At 39.7% G+C, this 25,521-nt stretch overlaps 2 protein-coding genes across 3 annotated transcripts in view; one reads left to right on the top strand and one right to left on the bottom strand.

The window, feature by feature from the left end:
• Positions 1–2,149, top strand: part of OC90 (otoconin 90) — a 35,237-nt gene extending 33,088 nt beyond the window's left edge. For both annotated transcript variants that reach the window (XM_032315550.1, XM_032315549.1), the window contains exon 14: positions 907–2,149. In XM_032315550.1, coding sequence (XP_032171441.1) covers positions 907–1,313 — 407 coding nt within the window. In that variant the 3' untranslated portion in view covers positions 1,314–2,149. The remainder of the gene's footprint in view (positions 1–906) is intronic.
• Positions 2,150–6,011: 3,862 nt separating this feature from the next.
• The window catches only part of EFR3A (EFR3 homolog A), a 106,860-nt gene continuing 87,350 nt past the window's right edge, over positions 6,012–25,521 (bottom strand). The window contains 5 exon segments of the mRNA XM_032315547.1: positions 6,012–8,456; positions 12,377–12,426; positions 12,943–13,046; positions 17,123–17,171; positions 21,586–21,677. Of these exon segments, the coding sequence (XP_032171438.1) occupies positions 8,351–8,456; positions 12,377–12,426; positions 12,943–13,046; positions 17,123–17,171; positions 21,586–21,677 (401 nt within the window). The 3' untranslated portion in view covers positions 6,012–8,350.

Here is a 25,521-nt window from a genome sequence, read left to right as displayed (position 1 = left end):
AAAAATCTGGCTGATTTTTTACTTCATGGTTAGGTTCAGATGGAAAAAAGTTGGAACAAATACTTCTCTAGCTTCATAGAAAACTACAGGTAAGAAAAGTATTTGCAGGAGGCGTATCTAAGTACCTTCAACACATTACTTATCTGACTCAGATGACCTCCATCCCCACCCCCAAGGCAGGCAACACAAATATTCAAGAAATCAGGTAGGGTTGCCAGCAAATAAAAACACACTAACTAGAATTTCAGATAAACAGAAGTAATTGTTCAGTGTAAGTATGCCCCAAATGGATATACTTACATGAACATATTTATCTGAAATTCACATGTAATCAGGCATCCCATATTTTATCTGGCAAGGTTAAAATAGATTGCACAAGAACTACTTCCGTATGACAAAGGGGAAAGGTCTGGCCCAGAGAAGTAAGGAAGTAAGATATTTAACAGTTCTGTCCAACAGATATTTTCCGAGTGCCAACTCAGGAAATAGGGGTCAAGGACTGACTGAGGTGCTTGGAACACATGGGCTCTGCCACCAAGGCTCTCCATCCAGCGAGAGGGAAAGGTAAACAGAGACACAGACGATTCATGCAGTGTCATTAACACGCAACCTGCTGGAGAGAAGGAGCCATAGGTGGGATCGGATGGGAGCCCAAGCGGAAGGTAGTCCCCTTACCCTGGGGCTCAGGGAGGCTTTTCTGGAGGAGGGGATGCCAAGGGGAGTTTTGACAAACCGGTGTGAATTCACCAGGAGAAAGTGAGACTATTCCCAGCAGGGGGATTACACGGACGCTGAATGCTGCGAGGTTCCCAGATGGTGGGTGTTAGGACAAGGCTGAAGGGGCAGTCGGGCTGGCCACAGGCCACCTTGCATTACATGTCCGCTACTCTGTTCTTGTCCTCTAAGGTGTGGGGCAGAGCCTGTGTGCAAAACTGCTTTGTGCCTGTGACCAGACGGCGGCCGAATGCATGGCCTCTGCCTCCTTTAACCAAAGCCTGAAGTCATTGGGCGCACAAGAGTGCCAGGGGCCCCAGCTGTCCTGTGAGGACGGCATGTCTGGGGCGCCTGGGGCTTCCTCCCCTGGTTCCAGCTCTGAGGAGAACAGTGAGGAGGCCATGCCCCGCACAGAGGCCCTGAGAAGAACCAGAAGATTTCTGGGAAAATCACTTGGCCCTGTGGGGACCAGGCGACAAGGCCCCAGAGAGATCCCTGGAGAAAGCAACAAGCGCCCCCCACCGTCGGTTCCTCCCATTACTGTCCCCTCTTTGCACCTCTGTCTGTCCTCCCGTCCTCAGCAGGGGCTCCACGGCTGAAGAGCCGGCGAGCCCTGTGCATTGTGACGCTTGTGAGCTCACATAGGAATGTGTCCTGTACTTCCTTCGGTGCACACTGGGGGCTAAATAAAAACTCCAATCGGTGTTGGCTTTGGTTTGTTTTGAAGAGATGCTACAGAGACTGGTGTGTGAGTAGATGCCGGACGTACGATGATGGAGCCATGGAGCCAAAGTATCTCCACTCTCTCCTCACTGAAAGCTTCTCTCTTCTGTTGGGGGGAGGGGAAAGGAATGTATTTAATCAATCTTATAAACTCACTAGTGGGACACCAATAACCCAAGGATATGTGCCAGGGACTAATGACAGCTCTAGCATGTGCCCCTAAAAACACACCTGCCATTTGAGTTATTCAAGAGGCAGATTAGTGTCATGGTAATTGTAAGAAGCCTGAAATCACACCCGTCCTTCCACCCACCCACTCAGCGACCCACTAGAGATGCTCCTGTGTCATCAGGCAGAAAGTAGTGTGCTACCAGACTCTCTCCATATTCGATAGGAACACAAACTCGTTGGCTCACATCACATCCTTGGCTCTCAACCCCTATAAATCACAGGTCTGGTGCTGAGATGGGTAAGGGTCCCTGCCTGCTCCTCAGACTGATGGGAAAGCAGAGCTGCTAGAGTTCGGTGTGGCTGATCTTGCGGCAGGAAGATATTCTGAAGTTGGCAACGAAGTTAAGAAATGAAAAGGTGCTGATGCCAAGCCAACAGGAGACATCCTTCCTTGCTTTCCAGCATGTGATGAGCAACTTTTTCCTTTGAAGACTTTTCATTTATCTGAGAGAGAGCAAGCAAGCAGGGGGAAGGGAGAGGGAGAAACGGAGAGAAGGAAGCCTGATGCGGGGCTCCCTCCCAGGACCCTGGGACCATGACCTGAGCCAAGGCAGCTGTTTAACCCACTGAGCCACCCAGCACCCCATGATGAGCACCTTTTGATGAATCCAACACATTCGTACCTTTTTCACCAGGTGACCTTAACTAACAGCCAAAGCTAGGTTCCCCCAGAAGTGAACCCTCTGACAAGAACTCGAGAGCAAAATAGGGCAGGAAAGGTAGCCAGTAAAGGGTGTCTTCCCGAGCCAGTGACAACTAGAATACACTACACGCTGAGAGACTGATGGGGATCAGCTTCTGACAGATCAGCCTTTACTCCTGGAGAGGGGGACACCTCCTTCTGGCCTGCTGCACACAGGGGCAAATCCGGCTCTCGGGCACAGAGAGCCTTCAGGCAAAGAAGTGCAGGTGCGAGCGACCGGCTGTCAGTGGCAGAAGGGGAACTGGCTTCAACTATGGCATGGCTGGCTGGCTCCTCCTACCTGCAGCCAGAAGCAAGGTCCCAAAGGTCCATTCCCAGTGCCAGGCTGGCCACCTGCGTGGTAACTGCGCCTTCACCACATCTTCGCCGGTGACGGCTGGCTGGGTGTTGCTCAAGAGAGCGACAGAGCTGACCTACTCAGCTCTGGCTCCCAATCCGAAAACCTCCTGTGGACGACCAACCTCTTCTTCAAGTGTTTTCTGCTCTCCAAGACCCCGCTGGTGCTTCATCTCCTGTCCCCCAACCCCTGTACCCACAACCTTGTACTCAGCTCGAGACTCTGTAGGAGTGTGAAGAGTCTGAGATCTCACCTTCCTTTCAACTCGTAAATGCATCTTTGTTTATGGATGCTGGCAGAGCACACGAGGCACCCCCAGGTCAGAGACAAAGGCTTTATTGTCTACAGTAAAGGCAGTAGCCAGAGTCTCAGTATTTCTGCTGGTCCCTCAAGCTCTGGGGCACCATAGAGGGCAAAGTGACACCTGACACAAGGTGGGCTTCCTTACCCAGGAGAACCAAGTTTAGGGATCCGAAACTACATACTGGCTGTTAGCCTGCTTGACTGTTAACCCCAGAACATTTCTTTAAAGCAGGCTCCACAACACAGGGCTTGAACCAGCGACCCTGAGATCAAGACCTGGCCACTTAACTGAGCCACCCAGGCACCCCAAAACACATCATCTTTATACATAAGACTTTATATGACTCTACAAAGTGCATTACCTGATCAACTTACTTTACAAGACTCTATACCCCATACTTTATAGGTAAGTGAGGTCTGCCCTTGGCTCCAAAGGGTGACACCATTCCTACTTTCCTAGAGTCAAATCCGTTTGCTAGAATACATGAAGATAGTCCAGAATGAAGGCTGTTGGTGTCTGCATGGTCACAGGACATGCACAGATCCATGGAGAACTGTCTGGCAATAATGGTCTCAGCTAATATTTCACTGAGAAAATGGAAGGTTTCCTCTTTCCTGCTGCCAAAGCTACAAAATTACTGGCAGTCTCTCTTCCTTCTTGTTACAATTAAGTGTTCTTTTCTCAGATCAAAAGTTAATCCCTTCGGGCGCCTGGGTGGCTCAGTGGGTTAAGCCGCTGCCTTCGGCTCAGGTCATGATCTCAGGGTCCTGGGATCGAGGCCCGCATCAGGCTCTCTGCTCAGCAGGGAGCCTGCTTCCCTCTCTCTCTCTCTGCCTGCCTCTCTGACTACTTGTGATTTCTCTCTGTCAAATAAATAAATAAAATCTTTAAAAAAAAAAAAGTTAATCCCTTCAACTGCGCTCTGTGTATAATGAGGGTTCTATTGCCTTCTCTGGTTTGATTCTTGCAAATGTTTCCTTTTCTTTAGTGAGAGAGAAAGCATGCACATGGTGGTGGAGAGCTGGCGGGGGGGGGGGGGGTGGTGTTGGGAGGGAACAGAGGGAGAGGGAGAATCTTAAGCAGACTCCACGGCAGTTGGGGGCTTGATCTCATGACCTGAGTGGAAATCAAGAGTCAATGTTTAACTGATGGAGCCACCCAGGCCCAGTATTCCCTTTTTTAACTAATTTATTCCGCTTCTTCTGTATCAATCTAATCAGCATGGCAAACATACCCTAAAATCTCCAATCTTTAAAAATCCTTGACTCCTTTAGCAAGATGAGGGAAGAGTGGAATTGTCAATCTGATGCTCCTAGCTTTAGTCTCATCCTTAAATGCCAAACTAGATGGTGCTCAGCTGGGTACTGATGACCTGACTCGATGTCATCCAATGTCTACCTCTCACTCCACACGCTGCTGTGCTAACCAGCTACATGGGCTCTGACCTGCCTTGTTCATAGAGGTGGGATTTCACAACGCCTGCCTTCCGAACTTCTGTTCTTCTTGCGTTCTGACACAGGACTTCTCTGAGAAGGAAGCATGGGCAACTCAGCGCTCAGGCACACACAATCCAGAAATGGGGGGGAGGGGTTGCTGCCAACAGGCCAACCTTGACGATGAAAGGGTACATGCTTCCCTGGAGTTCATCACCAGGGCGGCCAGATCAGAGTTCACAAACCTCCTTATTAGAAACATCCAGCAGGGGGCGCCTGAGTGGCTCAGTGGGTTAAGCCTCTGCCTTTGGCCCATGTCACTGGTCTCAGGGTCCTGGAATCAGCCCCGCATTTGGCTCTCTGCTCAGCGAGGAGCCTGCTTCCCCCTTCTCTCTGCCTGCCTATGATCTCTATCTCTCTGTCAAAAAAATAAATAAAATCTTTAAAAGAAAAAAAAGAAACATCCAGCAGGACGGACCTCCAGTCACCTCCAGCGATGGACAGTTCCTACATAAGTCCTCTTCATGAGCCTTTTCTCCTTGCATTTCACAGTTCCAGGCCCTGGCCGGGTTTGCTGGGATCGCAACCCAGAACAATCCCCATGAGTAAGCCTTTTAGTGCAAGTTTGGTGCAAGTTCTCCTAAAGCAGAGACTGTAAAAGTAAAAGCCAAATTCTACCGCAGGAGGAGGCAGCACTTGATGCTCTACCTTGGCTCTTTTTCATTCATATGAACTTGGTGCTTGCAATCAGTACTTCTCAGAACAGCGGACGGGATGCGACAAATGAAGGCTGGAGAGACAGCATGGGGCACAGCACGTAACGCAGACTGCTGCTTCTACACCGTAGCTTCCTGGAGGTGGAATAAGCGAGCCAGGGCGGCAGAGGGAACCAGAGTCGTTCTGAACTCATGTTCCCTGAGTTCCCTTAGAGGCTTTGTTTACATTATACAGGCAGAGAAGACGGAGATGCTAACACTAAAACTGATGCAGAGAAGGCCACTGCACTTTCCCAGCTCACACTGCTGTGAGTACTGAAAAGAAAGCTCTGCCTGCGCCATATCTCGTCGTGACCGGCAGTTAGGGTCTCGAGTCTTCCATGAATGTGCGGACGCAGCCACCTGGAAACTTGCGTTTTACTAAAGCTCTTCATTTTTAACTAAAGCAAAATATTAAATAAACTTAATTCAGTAAATGTCATAGCTATTACAAATATCTGCATGTCCAGAAGTAATCTGATTTTGTTTTATTGCTTACCTATGAACTGCACAGTGAATCTTTACATTTCAAAAATTCACCTTGTTATATTTATTGCATATATTGGCATAACTAAGACAAATGAGTTCCATTTTCAGATAGGAGGAAGAGAAATGTTAATTGCTGGTCAAGTGTGGCATTACTCTATAAGAGAATGAGTTCAGAAGCATTTGGGGGTGTCTGTGTTGTATGCACATGCAGGTAAACGCCAATGACAATCAAATTCTGTATAAACAGTCGAAGTCAACGCAAATATAAGGAATGTTCATATGTTAGCTATTCAATGTCAAGGAAAAAAATGAAGCAAGTGTATGCAGCATAAAGAGAATGAGTAACAGTTTATTAAGAGTTTTAAATATCTACAAAAATATAGCCATATGGTGAACTTCAGCAAATCCTAAACTTTCAGCCTCCAAACTGGCTATAAACGGAACACACAGCCATTACCCAGCAGGAGTCCTGCAATCTCCTGAAAAGGACAAACCAAAGAAAAGACCCACTTCTTAGGAATCATTACTAACAAGACCAGTTCAGTCGTCCAGGATATATAGATGTCTACTGTGATTTAAAAACAACAACAACAACAAGAAAAAAACCTGCAAACCCCACACAACAGTTTACAAACAGACCAAGGGAGAGATGTGATAAACATTAATTCAAATGGTTTTCCTTTACATGCAATACATGCATTTTTTAAACTACAGAAAAACATGAAATTTTGTAAAGTTTGTTTGTATGAGTGCAAGTGAATATAGATCTCCTTTACTTATACTATTAAATTATATATTTTTCATACAAAAGCACACAGTGTTAATTTATAAAATGACATCCAAGTGGATGATGTTTGTTTCTGAATGTCCCCTGCTTAGATTTTTTTAAATGCACAAAAATTAATATACTTCCTTAAAAATACAGAAGGAAAAAAGAGAAATAAAAAACAGAAAACTTGACCTGTCATATGATGACACATTTTACCCAATCAAGAGGCAAAGTTACAGTGACAGCTGCATGAAGGCCATTTAATACCTGCAGTATTATTCTGAAAACAAAGTCTCATCTACCTACATTTAACACACCGCCCAGGAGGGCTGTGTATCATTTCATGGGTTTTAATGACTAGGATCTTTTGCAAGATGTTTCAAGATGCTGTAGTTCAATTCATTAAAAAAATCTGGGGTATGGTTTTTCTTTTGTCACTTCCTGACTTTTTTCTGTTTCTTGTACAGGTGCCTAATAATCATAAACACAAACTTACAACCTGCCAATCTCACTGTAAGTTTTCAAACAAAAACAAAAGATAAAAACTGAATTAGTTTTTGAGCTACAATTTTTGATATGTATTTTGCTCTTTGTAAAAAGAAACTGAATCTGGAGAGGCAATACAATTATAAAGAGGTTATTCTATAAAAATGTCCTATGAGAATTTTATAAGACTTGCAAAGAGAGTTGTTCATTTTTCCTGTTTGATGGAATTCACTAAAATGCACATAATTTTAAGAAAACACTACAGTTCTGTGAGCACTTGTGCAGGGTACATACATGACCTTGGTAGCTTAAATCAACAGAGCTCACAACTGACGATCCTCAGCACACTTGATTGCTAAAGCCACAGGCACTCTTTTCAAATGTAATAGAACAAATCCTAAACAGATGCATACAACTTAACAGTTCAAATCTTACAGATCAGAAGTCCATCTGGAGAATTTTCTGACTATGAAGATTTTAAACAATGCACAATATAAAAATGCAAATAATGTGCTTTTGATAGAACTCAAAATGTACACAGTCTTCACAGGTGAACTAGTAGCAGTTTTAAAGGTCTTTTTTTTCCTACACTAAATATAGATCTGATTTAATTAATGGAACCACAGCAAAATATTACTATAATTTTAAAGTATAGTCTGTAAACTAATACATCTTATGATATAAAAAAATATTGCACAGTTTGGAAAACCAAGAGTAAGCTCCATGCTTCTCTCAAGTAGAATGGTCAAACTCTTGGCAGAAAACACAGTATTACAAGAACTAGACACTTTTAAGTATGGCAATTTTAGGGTTGGTCATATTCTAGGAATATTACTCAACAGATGTCTCATACCATAAACAAGTTGAGGAATGCCTATCACATGTTATTATAGATCACAACATCTAAAACATGGGGACAACAAGCCACAGAACAGTTTTGCAGCCCCAAGATTAGCAATATATTTGTATGTATTTGCTTTTGCAGATAACCAAACACAAAAGCAATTCTATTTCTAAGCAGTTGTGTAGATGTTTAAGAAATACAGTAGATACCTGACACATCTTCAACCCTCTGGAGGCATAATATTTTTAAAAAATTACCTGTTTGTGAAAAGTTTAAAATATACGTTTAACTATGGAATAATGGGACATCAATATATGTCCAACTCTGAAAGCCAACAGGAACTGCAAAAGAAATGATCATGGCAGAAATCCATCTTTAAAAGTATTCTAAATCATAGACAGCTCCACCATTTCCAATGTGGTATGTGCCAAGCATTTGGTTGAAGAGAAGTCTCACTGTCATTCTCAAGAATTATGTTAATACGCATTAAGTAAACTCTGAAAACTCAGCATGGCCTTAATTTTTCGGCTTTAGATCCTACACTGAGATCTTCGTGAGCCACTCAGTACACACACAGATCTGGAAACTTCATCTCATAAACTGGGACGGACTGGTACTGGGCATGCCCAGAAGTAATGGTCAGTGTTCCTGACGGACTGGGAGGAGGGCTGTAAGAGAGAACAAGCCACAGTCAACAGGGACACGGGAAAGCGTTCATTTCTCAGAGCACTCTCCTAACTACCCGCAAACAGCAGAGTGAGACGCCCCGCTTCATTGCGGGCGAGCTACAAGGCCATATGGGGGAAAAGACCACAGTGCGATCAAGCTGTTCTTAAGTTTGAACCAGACATTTTCGTTTGAGCATGTGTGTGTATAATTTTTTCTAACAGGATTACACCATACCCATTCTGGTAAGCTTGCTCTGCTTCACAAGCAGAATGTCCGCATGTCGTCCTTTTCACTGACAGCATGGTATTTCATCATGTGGATACACGGACTGATCTAATCCAGGGGATAAATGCAGGTTCATTTCCACTTTCCAGTATTATAATGTTCAGAGGTCTTCTCTTATATATACATCCTTTTTATCCTAATTGTCTTACAAACACAATTTCTTAAAGCATACTTATAATTTTGACTTTGATACATATTGCCAGAATTCTAGTAATTTATACTTTCAACATTGGAATATACTTGTTCTCTTTTTCTTTTTCTTCTTCTTCTTTTTTTTTTTAAATCTCTGCCAATCTGGTGGCAAAAGGGGATTCATTCCTATTCGTATTTTTAATTTTGGGGTTATCAGTAGAGCTACATATCCCAAAGACATCCACAAAAGACTCAGTATCCTTTTTGTTTCTTTTAAAACAAATTGTCTATTTGAGTCCACTACCTGTATTTGTACTCAGGTGTTCTTCTCTTATCAATATGGGAAACCAACTTTTTTTTTTTTTTTTTTTGGTATGATACTAATGCTTTTCCACAATTGTACTTTTAGAGTCTCAATCCTGTGCTTTGGGTTTTGTTTTGCCAAATGCTTAAAAACTTACCAAAAAATCATTTATGATTTCTTATGACTAAAACTACAAATTTATCTGCAAAAAACTGGTGTCTTTAAGATAATAACTTTCTATTCAAAGCAAGGCATGAGTTTTCATTTGTAAAGTATTCCTATACATATCTCAGAGATTTATAGTTATTTTATATGTCCTATATAGTTCTTTAAGTTTGTTAGTGTTTTATAGTTATGAATATATGGGAATACATTTTCATTACCATTCATACAGTAATGAATTTAACTAATGTATGCACATATCTAACTTCATATACTTGTCTAACAGTAAACTGTTAACCTATTCAGTTGTTTCTGTTTTTCCGCTGGCAATTAATAATTATTTGCAATCTCCATTTCAATATTTGCAATATCCCCCCCCCTTTTTTTACTGAGGGATAATTTTCAGAGTGAAATGCACAGATTTTAAGTATACTGTATGACAAGAATCAAAAAACTTATACACTTATGTGCTCACACCCCAATAAAGATAATGAACATGTCTGTCATTCAAAAGAAGTTCCTTTGTGTCCCTAGTCAATTTCTCCCTACTCCCACAAACCCACATTCAACAACTGTGTTCTGATCTCTATTGCTAATGATTAGTATTGACTGTTCCTGAATTTCACACATTCTATTCATACAGCCTAAAAGAATGGTCCATATAAGCTACACTCTTTTATGTCTGGTTTCTTTTGCTCAAGATGTCTTCTTTCTTTTTTTAAATCCAAAAATATTGTGTTCTTTTTTATTGAACAGTATTTCACTGTATTAAGAATATCACTATTTGTCTATTGTTTATCCACTCTCCTTTGACGGACATTTGGTAATTACAAAAAAAGCTGCTATGACATTCATGAACATATCTTTCTTTGAATGTAAGTTTTCATTTCTCTGGTAAATACTGAGAAATGGGATTACAGGATCAACAGCAGGTATAGGTCTAACTTAAGAAAATGCTAAAGTTTTACAAAGTGTTTGTGCAATTTATATTCCCGTGAGCACTGCAGAGTGTTCTTCTATAATGTCCAAAATACTGTTAGGCTCATCCTATGAAATTCTTTCACACACTGTGTCACTCTGTTTTTACATTATGATCTAGTTATTTTTTAGTTTCCTCTTCTCTCCTAAAAAACGTGTATATTTCCCTTTAAATTCTTCAGTATACGTGTGTGTATTTTTAGGTCCCTGTCTACTAATTCCAATAACTGATCACCTGTGGGGCTGCTGCTTCTTACTGTATTTTCATGCTTCTTTGCATTTCTTATCATTTTCTTTATTGCACAAAGGTCGAGGGAATGAAAGGACAATGGAGACTGAAGGATAAGACTTTGGTCTATTTCTTTTCTTGAGAAAACAAGACCTTTCCTCTGTCTGGTGGTTAGAATGTAAGCAAATGAACAAGAGGAGATATATCAAACAAGAACAAAAAACTCCGTATCATGTAGGCTATCCGGAAGTACTCTTTCCTAACTAGGTGACCTTGGATAAGTTACCTAACTTTTATGTGCCTCTGTTTCTATTCTTGCCTAGCAAAATTAATCACTACCCTTGTTCAAGCTCTGTTATAAATATTAAATAAAATAATGTACTTATATATAGTGCCTAGAAGAGCATAAGTGTTCAATAAATAATAACTATCAGTAGTGAGTGCTCAATAAATGCTATTAGTAGGATCCGCAGTACCCATAAAAGAGAATTAGTCATAATCCTTATTCTAAAATATTCAATCCACATAGCTATGACGGAGTGATTAAATGTAATATGGTGGGTCCTAGCAACATTCCTTTTAAGAACAGTTATAAATTTGAATTTTGATTTTTCCCATTCAGTAGGTGAATGACCTTCAACAAGTTAATTCTCTAAAGCCTCACTGTTTCTACCTAGAAACCAAAAGAAAAGAAAAAAAAAGGCATCTACCTACTTTTTCAGGACTGATGTGAATTAGCAAAAATATCAGATAGAAAATATATACCATAAGATCCATTACAAAGTAGACCATTACTATTATAATTAACAGACACCAAATAAGTAAATGCCCACAGCCATCAATTTTCTCTCAATCTAAGGTATATTATACATCGGATATTAAAGTGTTGATTCTCTGTTCAGAAATTTTTTAAATGAGTAATTCTTAGCTTAGTTGGGGTGGCAGGCATGGTGGGGAAACGCCTAGAATAAGAGGTGTACTGATGAAAACATGCCTTGCATAAAAGGTTGAACTAAGGTTGAAAAAAGGTTGAACTAAAAAAGAAAGTGGACGACAGCATGTACCTGACTCTCCCATTATAGAGTCCTGTGCTTGAGGCAAAACAGACTTAGCTCATCGAGTTAAAAATATAAAAGATACAGCTGATGCATAAAAAAAATTCCAAAAGCTCAGCTTAGAACTATGGCTCCTCCACTGTGCCACCTCAGACAGAGACTACCATCCAACAACAGTCACAGAAGTAAGTGCATAAGCACTTTCCCTAAAGGGAACATGCTCTTGTCTCTCCCTCTGTCCTGTGCTTCCCTACTTCAGCACCAACAGACACAACTACGTAACTGAACACCACTATGTAACTACGCATGCTGAAGTCTATTAGATACCATGTGTCTGGGACATAAAGTTACAACAGGACTGAAATGGGTATGACTGAGGAAAGTTTCATGAGAGAATCCGGCTTGTCCTGGAAAGAACTGTGCGGTTGAACCATATAAAACTGTAGTTTTTTGCAGGTCAAAATGGTGAAGTATGACACCTGGTTGAACATATTATTAAAATGTGAGTCTTCCAAATTACCCAGGTTTCCTTATGGGAGCACATGGAAGGAAGGAATGATCTAGAAAGGCAAGCTAGGACAGCTAGAAGACACTAGAAGCGATACTATCAAGGTCTATCCAAATAGAATGTCCATGACAGAGGCACCTCTGTGATCTTGGGTTTGCCCTGACTGAAAAGCACTATTACTTAAACACAACCAGCCACAAATCCACAGAGGGGTTTAACAACTTCTATTTTTTATTTTATTGCTGTTGTTGTAATAAAATCCTTACCGTATGGTGAGTTCCAGTATTTGAGCAAGTCGATCATGAAGCAGATTTGCCTACAAAGGGGAAGAAAAATGTTTAAGAATGGATTTTCTGATTTCCCAAATAGCCATCTGCTACTAATACAAACGTAATTTAAAGGACAAAGCATGAGTGCTACTACGAAGAAGGCACGAGAGCTTTCATGTTCTGGCTTCCTCCGTCCCAGCCACTGGAACTTAACGTCGAGTTTCTCTTTCATCCACTTTCTCATCTCACTGGGAGAAACAAGCCAAGAGATACATAAACAAAATAACCACAGCTAAGTCCCCGAAAGCCACTGCACAAAAGGCACCACAGCAACTGCAATCCTCGACATTCAGACTGGGAGCTGCTGTCTCCACGGGCTCGTGCTATACACACAGATCACCGAGGACTCCCAGCCAGGCCGCCAGGGTTTTCAGTCCCCACCTGATACATTCCCATGTGTTCTGTGGATCTGCATAAAGTGTGGAACCTACCAACTAATGACCAAGAAAATGTCCACAGAATCAAACTTTCCCCACATTCCCCTTTACCATCTGTTCACTTACTTTGGATTCACACTGTGCTGCTATTTCTTCAAAAGGTGCTTTCTGGAATTTCTCTATCACAAGACGCCTCTTTTCCTTTTCCTGTTCTTCCATTCCACTGGTATCTATATAAATGTTTACAAAGACCCAATAAAGGGATTACAGATATTCACAGAACCCTGCCAGTGACCTTAAAAGCAAACAGTCTATAAATCAAATATAAAGGTAATTTATAGCACTAGTTTTAAAAGGAAAAAAGCAAAAGATTGAACATCCCCAAAATGTTGAGAGAGGCTAGAGAGTAGATACACAAAACATTTTTTCTAATCTAAGGGGTAAAGCTACATAGTACAAGATCCTTTCTCAAAAAACACTCCCTTTGTCTCTCTTCTCAAAAAAGCAAGAGCATGACAGCTTGCTGCAAGGCAAGTAACTTCAAGGCCTCACCTGAAAGATGATTCTTCTATGAATATTCATGCCCTGGTACATGAGATACTAAATTAAAAGTCTGCTGAACTTGATACTGAATGGCACAGCGGAAATAAAGAGCCATTTGGAACCTCCTGTTTTAGCCTTTTGCATTTATTTCCAGTTTGAAAAGACATGTTTTATCTTAAAATGATGTATGGCCTGACCAAAGTTTGTGAGATAGTAAAATAAATTCCTGTCTTAATACTACAGATCTAAGTATGAACGTCTGCTTAATATGGAAATAGGCCTACTTTATGGCTTATTTTTTAATGGTCTACTACAACCCCCGGCAATTCTTCAGGTTGTCTTTCTAGGTTGGTTTGTTTCCTGGTCAAGAATTTCACAGGTTGAAATGCACTGTGTTCAACGTTCTTTAACCCAGGCTGCTTTTCAGGTAGAAAACTGTAGGTTACAAGTAAGTAGTTTAAAAAGGTGAAACAGAAATATCAAGTAGAAAGCAAATAGGCTACTATATATTTTTCCTTTGAAACTGTGACAGGTTAACAAAATTGAAGAACTTATCCACTTCTGAATGACTAATAGAGAATTACGATCACCTCTCTGTCCTTCACTAGACCAGGGTAAGCAGCTGAAATGGCCAGAGGCCAGGCAGGACTCATAAATATTTACATTAGGTCAGGTAAAAGCAGAAGGAAATAAGGGAATGTAGACAAGATGAGGCAGATACATTCTGGTCTTATGTCCATTTCTGATGATACTTCCAACTAAACCTGGCCTGCAGGCAGCAGGTCTGTTTGCCATGTTCTCAAGCTTTTTGGGCTCAAGAGTCCTTTACATACTTGAAAGTTATGAGAAAACCAAATTGTTACATCCACTGATATCTTCCATATTATAATATAAAACTGAGAAACTTTAAAAACATTTAATTCCTTTGAAAATAATTCATTTCAGAATTATGAAAGGATTATATGTTAACATAAATAACATTTGTTTAATGAAAAAATGATCATACTTTCCGAAGTAAAGCTCAGTGAGGAGAATGGCAGTGCTTTATATTTCTACAAATCTCTTCAATGTCATGGCTTAATAGAAGACAGCTGGATTCCATCTGCAAGTGCACCCAACCCACTGCAGTGTGTTATTTTGGGTGAAGTATATAAAGAAAATCTAGCATCAGAGAGAGAAGTACTGGGGGAAAGAGTATTTTAATAGCCTTTCACAGAACGGTGATTATTTTTTCTTGGACATTACAACACAATATGAGAAGTAGTAGTTTTATTAAAAGTTAGCTATAATACAAAATTTGAAATCTTACTAATAAACTTTTTAAACTAACTGGTTATGGTAAAATGTATTGGTCTACTTTACACTTTGAATAATCGGTATTTATGCATGATTCTGTAACATCATGCAGTGGTCATGGGGAATACTGATCCAGTGATTTACGCATGTACAACTAAATGCCGCCGTCCTCGTTAGTATAGTGGTGAGTATCCCCGCCTGTCATGTACAACTAAATGTAGACATGTTTCATTATACAGTATTTCTTCAATCATATTTGGCAGGTACTACCATTGATCGCATTAGAAGAATCTAACATTTATCTCATTAGAAGCATCTAAGTATTTTTTAAATTAACATATAATGTATTATTTGCTTCAGAGGTACAGGTCTGTAGTCCATCAGTCTTACACAGCTCAGAGCACTCACCAGAGCACATGCCCTCCCCAGTGTCCCTCATCAGACACCCCAGTCCTCCCAACCCCCTCCCCTCCAGCAACCCTCAGTTTGTTTCCTGAGATTAGGAGTCTCTTAGGGTTTGTCTCCCTCTCTGGTTTCATCTTGTTTCATTTTCCCCTCCCTTCCTCTGTGATCCCCTGTCTTGTTTCTCAAATTCCTCGTATCAGTGAGATCATATGATAATTGTCTTTCTCTGACCGATTATTTAGCGTACCCTCTAGTTCCATCCCCGTCGCTACAAGCATCTAAATATTTGGGTGCTGCCAAACTCACAGGGACAGACAAAAGTCAAAATTTCAATTTTGTTCAGAGTGCAAATTTTATCATTAGAAGCAAATGCAGTGCTGACAGTTTTGTTTTTTCTCTTGGGAGTCACAGCTTCATTTATTTTCCAGAAAATGCCTGCCAAATACCGTAAGTTTTCTGTCAGTCTTTTTTCTTTCTTTCTGAAGTAAAAATGGTGTTCCTCATCAAAATCGACTAGTTCTGGGCACCTGAATAGCTCAGTTGGATAAGCATCGGACTTGATTTCACCTCAAGTCATGATCTCGGGGTCATGGGACTGAGCCCCGTGCGGGGCCTGGCACTCAGCGAGGAGTCTGAGATTCTCTCTCTCTCCCTCCCTTTGCCCCCTTGACTTGTGCACACTCTTTCTCTAAAATAAGTAAATCTTAAAAAAAAAAAATTGAGTAGTTCAGCTTGCAAATCAAGGCAATCAAATTTTTAAGTAGGCTCCATGCCCAACATGGGGCCTGAACTCACAACCCTGAGATTAAGTCACATGCTTTACCAACTGAGCCAGCCACACACCCCATGACATGCCCTATTAATCTTTAAATGTCTCAAAATATCTTTATATAATGGGTGTTCAAATTGCTTACTGAATTCAATTAATTTTATTTTGGTAAATTTGACACTGTATCACATAATTTAAAAATCCTCTAACGGATTAAGCTGATAAAGGTCAGATTTTATTTTATGCATGATGGGTGCTAGCACTCCACTTTTCTTGATACTAATTTTCTTATTCTAACAGCTCTGAAAATAATGAGAGTCATTTTCCACCATATATTGCTTTATCAGTTAGAAATGAATTGAGAACAAGGTATCATTAGCCTAGCAGTAATTTATATCAATACTTAATTGAAAGAACCATTTAAAATTTTTTAAAAAGAGGCAAATCATATGAAAGTTATTGCCATGAGGGCCAAAGGAGAAAAAAATTAGAGTAGCATTTTTGCAGTGTGAAAAGATTAGTCAGTCAAATGTGGGTATAAAATCTGGCATCAGCATTTACTACCTACGTGACCTCAGGAGAGTTTAATTTCTATGCTCTGACGTTCTCACTGATAAACCTGCAGGAGTTAACGCGGCCCTCTATCCCGTGTACCTGCTAACAATCCCAGCCAGCTCCCTCCTCCTACCCCTTAGAAATATGCTTCTAATTACACTACTGTGTGCCTGTTAAAAGCTACTCTGGGCGCACCTGGGTGGCTCAGGGGGTTGCGGCCTCTGCCTTCCGCTCTCAGGTCATGATCCCAGGGTCCTGGGATCAAGCCCTGCACCGGGCTCTCTGCTCAGCGGGGAGCCTGTTTCCTCCTCTCTCTCTGCCTGCCTCTCTGCCTACTTATGATCTCTGTCTGACAACTAAATAAATAAAATCTTTGAAGAAAAAAAGAGCTACTCTATTTAATTCACTCAGAATTATTCAGAATTTTCATTCCCCCCATCTCCTACAGAAGGAACAATCCTATTTCTCCTAAGTTCGAGCAGTCTGCATCTTGGCCATCTTAAGTAAGTGTGGCATTAAAATACACTGACGTCTTTCATAATTCCAGGAAAGTCACTGTTCAGAGAAGAATGGCCTATGATAAGACAGGACAAGTATGAAAGTCTAAAAAACGTAGCTGAATAAATCAATTACAGATCTATGCAGAAATGCCATGCTGCTTGTTTACTCTGGTACATCACCAAGTACTAAGACAGAGATAAGCTAGCAAATCATTAGGAGAGTTAACAAAAATCTCACCAATTGCTTTCTTCAATGCTTCAAAGGTGATTTCTTCAGTGTTATTTACCTAGAGAAAGGTGATTTTAAGAGTTAAGAAAAGTCGATATAAATAATACCTTCAACTAGTTACAAGTCATCTAAGAACGCCTACAAATTGTTTTTCTTCTTTGTGCTGGCCGGATCTGTGACTATCCTCCAGAGTATCAAATAATCTCCACTTCCTCCTTGGCTGAACCAGTGGCCTACTGCAGGGATTAATGTGGGCCTGGCAGAATCAGCCACCCGTGAATTACAGAACTGGATCTCCTCTCATGGGATATGCAACAAGGTCTGAGTCCCACTGGCTGAACTAGGCTTCCCTAAGTGAAGAGTGCTTTGAGATATTCAAGGCAGAGAAAATATGTAAATATAGTTCAGCTATGTAATACATGAAAACTAAGTACTCTATACCCTCTGTAATTTTGGTGCCAGGTACAGTTTACAAATAAACAATAAACTGAAAACTTTAATGGTTTAAAAGCAAGAATCACTACTTCTTTAGGAAGTGTTCAGTGAGTACAGTTAACATCTTAATCACATTCTGGGTCTTCTAAGGTAAACTTCCTACACTTCCTTTCCAGAAACACCCTTTAATAAAAAGTTTCCCTCCTTCCTTGCTTTGAGATACATAAAAGGTATGAAATCAACAGCTTTATGATAAAAAATCAGTAATAGCTTTTATGGCACCAGCACATTTTCAGGGGGAATAATTTACATAGTTTAACTAAAGCATCTCTGAATAGAAGTTAAGAAATGATACCTGAGTACTTGCCTGGGCCTCTGGTCATCCCTAATTTTAGCTCATGAGCTTCTTTTGCTATGTCTAAGGCAGCAAGACTAACGAAAGCAAGACTTCGTGCTTTGCACCTTAGCTTCTCTGTAATACAAAGGCTTTAGCTGGAAATGAAGCAGCAAGAGTTCCACTACCTCAGTTTTTCTACTGAGGGTTCATATTTCTAGTTGAAGTCAGATTAAACTTGGGAATCTTCAGTTGCTTTGTTCTAGATATTTGGAGCAGACATACAGGATTAGGCTCTGGCTCATTAATTATTTGTACCTAGCAGTAGTCTAATACCTCAATGAAAAAAACCCACTGATTAGGGGTTTTAGACTTTTGAGAAACAACTACAGTACAGCAAAAAGAACACAGAAGAACTATGAGGCCAGCCTTCTTTTTACACATCATTAATTATTACCTATTCAATCCCAGGTAAGTGAAAAATTAAAGTTCTCTCTTCCAAGAAGTCTTCTCTATTCGTTTGTGTTTTCCCTGATGTGGAGGACCGTGATGCAGTCACTGTCCCTCTCCTTTCCTGCTTTTAACATTCTTTCTCAGACTCCCTTTCAGTCACTTCTTGGTCCTGCCCATCCCGCTCCGGCACAGGCTACTGCTCTCCGGCCCCTTTCCTTATCTCCAGCCTGGCTCCTGCAGGTCCTCCGTACGCAAGCTGTATGCTATTACAAGGAGCTATTAGCTGGTCTCTCTGCCTCTGGCCTCTTTTTGCCAGTTTAGCCTGGCCACACTTCCAAGATTCCTTTCACGAAAGCATTGTCCCAGTAATGACACTGCCCAAATTTCAGTGTTTCCTTACTTCCCACCAAATTACACACAAAGCCCTCAGGCAGGTGATAAAACCTTCTATAATTTGGCTTCAATCTTGTTTCCCACTCTTTCCTTTTGTCAATCCTATTTAAAAAGGAAAAAAAGACCAACTGCTTTATATTAGTGTTCAATGATTTGTATTTTTCATAGAGTGCAGCTGTTAAATATAAGACATCTACTTTATTTGGTGCTCAACCAAACTACAGTCTGTTTGCCTCTCTAGAACACCACTTGTGTGTTCTGGAGAAATGATGCAAAGGTGCCAGCCTCGAGGAATTTCAACAATCCTTTTACTCTTGATGACTTTTGCCCTTATTCATGATCTACAACTCTAACCTAGACTATACAACACCATTGAGCCTACATAAGATCTGTTTGCCCTTTTCCAATCAGGCTAGTTGTTATGTTGCTTCCACTGATATCTTACTAATTTTATAGCACCTAGGAGAGCAGCTTCTAACTAATACTACACTAGACTTGTTTTGTTAGCACACATGCAAGCTTCTTTACTCGTATTCGGGAAAAGGCAGGAGTGTATAAATAAATGACAATTTATTTATAATAAATGACAATTTACTGTCCTAGAATAATGACAATTCTTTTTAGCCAACCAGTAACTTAATTTTGTACAAAGAAAAATTCAATATGCATTCAAAATGTAGTATGTATAGCCTCCCATCCATTCCCCAAAATAATTAAGCACTATTACCTTTGAGAAAGAAGAAATGAGTGGTGATTTCAACAGACTATAGTAAAAACCTGAGTCATAATTAGGGAAAACAGAAGTTTGCTATGATCTTATCTAAACATTCTGACTTCTAAAAAAAGAATTTTATAAGCACTAAAAGCAGATATTGGATATATCTGTGGACTAATCAGAATTATGCATTTAAAATTCCACATAATTTTGATCAAATACAAGAGTACTGTGTTTTTTTAAATGAGCAATTCTCTTATTTGATTTATTATAAGCAATAAATCTTACTCAGAGTAAGATTACTTATATATCATTAATAAAATTACTCATAGTTTGATATTTTGTTAAACCATTAACTGGTGAACACTTAACTGATATGACTTTCTCCTCTCCATGCTACGAAATTAATTAGTTCTGAAGGTAATGTTGTTTTGTCTTCTGTATGCAAAATCAGATTACATAATGGTAAATGAGTTTGAAACTCCAATGTGCTCAAGTAAATCTTATAATAAACTATACTCAACTTCTCAAATGCTCAAATATGTGCAGCATATTTGACTTAGGGCTTACAGCAAAGAGAAAACAGGGTCTTTAATAAGTTAAATATTAATGGACTTTTTTTAAAATTTAACTTTATTTTTTCAGTGTTTCAAGATTCATTGCTTATGCACCACACCCAGTACTCCATGCAATATTAATGGACTTTTAATTGCAAAATGTATGTTTAAGAATCTTCTTCCTGTAGTAAGTCTTCATACAAATGTTTTCTTCAGTTCATTTTACCAAAATAGACTAATTTGTTTGCAATAGCTTGAAGTGCTATATATATATACATATATATTTTAAATAAAAATAGTAAACAAAAGGAGAATGGAATACCACTCAATAAAATTCATTGCACTCTCAATAAACTGTAAAAACTAAAGCTTTAGATTAACCCCCCAAAAGTAACAGCAGCAAATTCATAATCATTAAAATACAGAGCTAGTACAATACTCTCCTGAAGAGTAAAACATATATAAATTAAAATGGCTTTCAAGAGGTGCATTTTTTTTTCTTGAGCTTAAACTGGCAAGAAACTACACCCGCCATATTTCAAAATGAACACTAACTGCCTCTTAACTGCTCTTGACACTACGCTGATAATTTCTTAATAAAACTGACAGGTTCTACTTACTGGGGAGTGGAACAGCCTAAAGCATGTAAGCTAGTCCGTTGGAACCTTGCCACCAAAAAGTTGTAATTCCTGAAGACTGACAGGGATTGGGGAGGTGGGGGGGCTGTGACAACATGAATTAAGACAAATTTCTTCCCCTTTTCTTAGATGGATAATCTCTTAAATTATTTATACTATACCATGAGAAAGAACGAAAAACCTAGGAAGGCAAACAATAGATAAACTTCAAGGAGGAGGCAGACGTGACATCTCAGTACTTCCGCATTTCCACTAGCCTATCAAAAAATTCTCTGGTGATTTGTGCAGAGTAGCTCCTAGACAATACTGGCTGTTTTTCTCTTTCTAAAACTCAGGTACACTTTTGTGCTCTATTAAACAGGAGGAGAGCATCAAATCTCTGACATTTCAGATAAGTCACAGTCCTTAAAGAGTAGTAGGGCACTGATACACTGCAGCCTCTATTAAATCCATTATAGCTACTATCAAACAATAAAAAATACACCCTCCCAGATAAGGCTCTGAAAACTTCCATGGAGTATTTGCCTTCATGTGAGATTATACAGTTCTCTTTATTCTCATAATCTGTTTCATAAATCTTCAAAAATAAATAGGATTTGGAGAGCCACCCAGTTTAATAACAGGCCTTATATAACACTTCTTACTGATTTTAAAAAAGTCTGTTTCAGTTCCTTTTATTACACTAAATTACAATATAAAACCTAATGACCTCAATACATAATGTTAAGTTTATGTATCTTTACTGAGAGCTGACATGAGTTTAGTAAACTAAATAAAAAATAAGCTCAAGGCTAAATCAGATTAATGGCTACTAATAGCACTGTTGATCTGAGGGATGATTTACAGTTACATTTGTTTCTGGTTTGAAAGTATGGAGGGGCAAAAAGTTCTTTTAAATTGATGTCTATCTCCAGAAAGTACCCCGCCATACACTTCCAGCAACTTACCACATCATCAGAAGGAATGCTGTTGGGTAAAATATCCACCTGAATGGATACGGTGTCCACAATACTTTTTCTTCTAGAAAGTCGATCTTCATCTAAAATCAAAATCGTTTTTCCCTGTTACTTGCTAGTTAGAAATGGTATGTCATTTAAAACCTCTACTTATTTCAGATTTCAAAAGGTCTTAGAAAATAAAGTTTTCTTTTTTGTTCTTTTTAAATATATAAAGCATTGTGTTCTCAGGCTTTTAAATTTCATCAAGCAGATTAAAAAAATAGAACTGATGGGGTGAACTAAGGTTAACAGTTTTATTTTCCAAAAAGGGAAATATTACCACTTCCCTAACAGTTTAAGAAAAAATAAAACAAAAGTCAACAGCAAAAGGAGGAATTACATAATCTAAAGTGAATATATCCATTTTTACTAACACTCACTATATTGCCCTTGTATCTTTCATTTCTCCCCTGAACAGTGAAAGCTGTGCACTAATTATGAATCTAGCACAGGAACCCATATCTGCAAGAGTTTACCACGCACCACATTTGCGGACTGAAAGGATCTGTTGCTTCAGTCAACAGCTCCTTCTCTACCCTTTCCAGCCGTTCAACTCCACTGGCTCAGCTTTTACTTAAGTCAACCACCAGTCCGGAAAACCTTGCCCTTCAATTAAATGCTCTAGCTAATCTACTTTCTCCCCACTTCTGCAAACATGCTTGATCTGAACCAAATGCTCTACATATGTCTCTACCTACTCTTCTTAATCCCTGCAGTTATAGTCCTGCACTTAACCACTCTTCCCAAAAGAGTGTGTGTCTTCCCACCCAGTAAAGTTCAACAGCTATTCCTAGGCCCACTTTATGCTTAACCATTTTGTGGAAATTTGAATTTTTTTAAATTATAATTTCCTCCCACATATTTTTTTTTAAATTTTGATTTTCTCCTTCCACAGTCAATAAATCTATTAAGTCATTAGACACCACGTTAGGTGTTAGGGACAAACTGCTGAATGTAGTCCATACTAGCTTATAGTGTAAGAGATAAGACCCAAAATAAACAAATAGTTATACAAGTAATGAAGGACTTGGAGAAACACAGGGTGCTAGAAAAACACCTCAATAGCTATGATTTCATCTGAAAAAAAAGGAAGCAAAACCTTATGTATTACAATACAGAGAGTCAGAGATGTATTCAACCACAGTTGAACCTGACAAGTACACTTTCTCTTCTGAGCTCCAGTCCAGTATTTCCAATTTCTTATTAGTCAATTCTACTCAACATGTTCTAAACCCAACTTTAACATCTCTAATAAACCATCTTTATGTCACATTGCCCTATTTTCAAGAGGGCCATCATTAAAATTCTGCATCTTTTTTGCCTGAATTCTTAGGATAGCTTCCTACCTGATCTATTTGCTCTCTCCCTATTATTTTGCTAATAGTGTTATTTTGGAAGTAAATCATTTTTAGTCTTGATTATAATTCAAAACAAATATGGCCCACACACTGATACAGAGAGCCTCCCAAGCTTTTACAATTGGGTTTAGAACACATCAGAGAAAATTGGAAGAGGCTGCTCACACTGTGGGCTCTGACTGCCCAGTCCCCAAAGAGCTACTAGAAGGGCTAAGGGTATCAATATGCGGATACATCTGGAATGTTCCCTACAGCAGCTGGAAAGCTCAGCTCTAGAATCTATGACTGATAGCACAGTCACTTCACAGTCTGGCAACACCCCATCTTTCTAATCCTATTTTATACAAACTGTGATTTTCTTCTACGGCAGGAGTCAGAATGAAGAACTACAAGAAGGCCAGCACAAATGGAGAAACTGGTTTCTTACTGACCACTCTTTTACTCACAGTAGCCATCCATGGTGGTAATTAATGCTGGTGATCAAATATGGTTGTTCACCCTCTTTCAAGGCAGAGAGGCCTGCAGTTGCAGCTTCTCTGTGGTTTAGAAGGACTACGTAACTAGTTCTGGCCAATAAAGTACAAGCAGTATTCAGAGAGCAGCTGTTCCGTTAGCCTGGAGGATGGAGTATCTGGAATATCATGTGTGGAATCTCCATCATTCCAGATACAGATGCTTAAGCCACTAAGCAACAATGATTGTTATCACAACTTAACTTAGCCAGGGTTAAATCCTGACACTACTAATATTTTGGGCCAGATAATTCTTGTGGTGTGTGTGTGTGTGTGTTGGCGGGGGGGGGGGGGGGTTCTGTGTATTACAGAATGTTTAGCTTCTACCCACTAGAAGCCAGTAGGGCTACCCCACCTCTCCTTGCCCCACAGTGATGATAACTAAAAACATCTTCAGGACTGATAAATGTTTGCTGGCATGGGCAAAATCACCCTCAGATGGGAATCACTGACCCCATCCATCCCGACAGCAGCAATACTATAATGCTACAATACTACCTATATGCCATCATCATTATTTTTTTTTTTTGCCACCATCATATCTTAAGTTTCTTAAAACACTAACCACATCACTCCACCAACCTACCTACTTTTTGATGAATTAAAAAACCATTCTGGGGTCTCTGACCAGATCTTACCAACAGCAATTTCAACCACTCCCTAATTTATCTAATGTTCAAGTAAAATGTGCTACTCTCCCATCTCTGAGCACACTTTTGGCCTCCTGCCTTCCATGCTTTTCTAGAAACAGAAACCCCTACTGGGAACGGTTTATTACTTGCCCTTCCTTACATCCTCCCACTATATAAATTCTCACATCTTTTAAGGCCTAAATGAGTATTTTAACACTTCCTTAAAATTTTAAATATTACTTTATATATTATTTCCACTTATCCCTCTTTCTTCCAGACACAAAAACTTACTATCAATTATGACTGATCTTCCCCTATCACCCTTCCATTAATATCTCCCTTCAAATATTTCCTGGGCCTTGTACTAAGACGTGTAAATTAATGCCTTATCTTGGCAATCACAGCAGGAATTCAGTGATAAACTCTCTGCTTTGCACCTACCACACAGGATTCACTTGGATTCTGCTGTAAGGCTTGAGGTATGGATGAATACCTATTCAACTGTGACACATCAATACAGATTGCTCTGCTATGGATTTCAGATTGAAAATACTTCATCTCCTGCTTGTGTCTATGACTACAACCTAGACACTGTATCCTTTGCTTCCTCGTGATCATATGCTTTGATATAAATTACCAAACATAATGACATCAATGGAGCTGCTACAAAGTAGTATATGTTCATCAATGCCGACTTGCTTTTATCTTCTAAGCTGGTCAACTGTCGAGGCCTCATCAGAACTCAAAATGAGGAATAATAGCCTGTTTCTCACACACACAAAAAAAGCCAGCATAAAAGGATTTCTAGGGTAACATACAAAGGCTGATGGGTAGCACAGAAGAGTCAGCTTTAAGTCAAAGATAAAAATAAAAGGGGGAAGAGAGACATGAGGGCAGGAAAGGAATCACTGGGTGGCAAAAATCAATGAGAACATACTCCAGAGGAAGTAGATTTAAGAAGATTAAAAATTTTTAAAGGGAAGAAAATAAAGCCTAATGGGAAACTCTAATGTTATATTCTCAGAACTTTATTCTTTTGACCTATACAATCACCTACTTACAGCAGTCAAGCAGAAAAGCCCAGGTACATCTATAATCAGATATCATGGACATTTACTCGAACATAAGGTTTCTAAAATAGAGCTTATGCACTTAATGCCCTTGGTTCCCATGGGCCACCTGTGTCTGTTCCTGACCTGCTTTTCCAAGCCTACTGAATTCAGTCTCCGTGGACTATACCATTCTGCTGTCTAGAGAACTGCCTTGTCACCATCTCAGTGTCTGATTTATACAACCTCTGGGGAAACTGTTGTTTCCCACTCTTAAAATTGGCCGGGGTCATCCCAGACACTGCTTGCTGTGCGCTCACCACTTTCCCATCCC

This window comes from Mustela erminea, chromosome 16, assembly GCF_009829155.1.
Source record: "Mustela erminea isolate mMusErm1 chromosome 16, mMusErm1.Pri, whole genome shotgun sequence".
Classification (NCBI taxonomy): Eukaryota; Metazoa; Chordata; class Mammalia; order Carnivora; family Mustelidae; genus Mustela; species Mustela erminea.
This window is presented reverse-complemented; position numbering and strand designations above follow the sequence as displayed.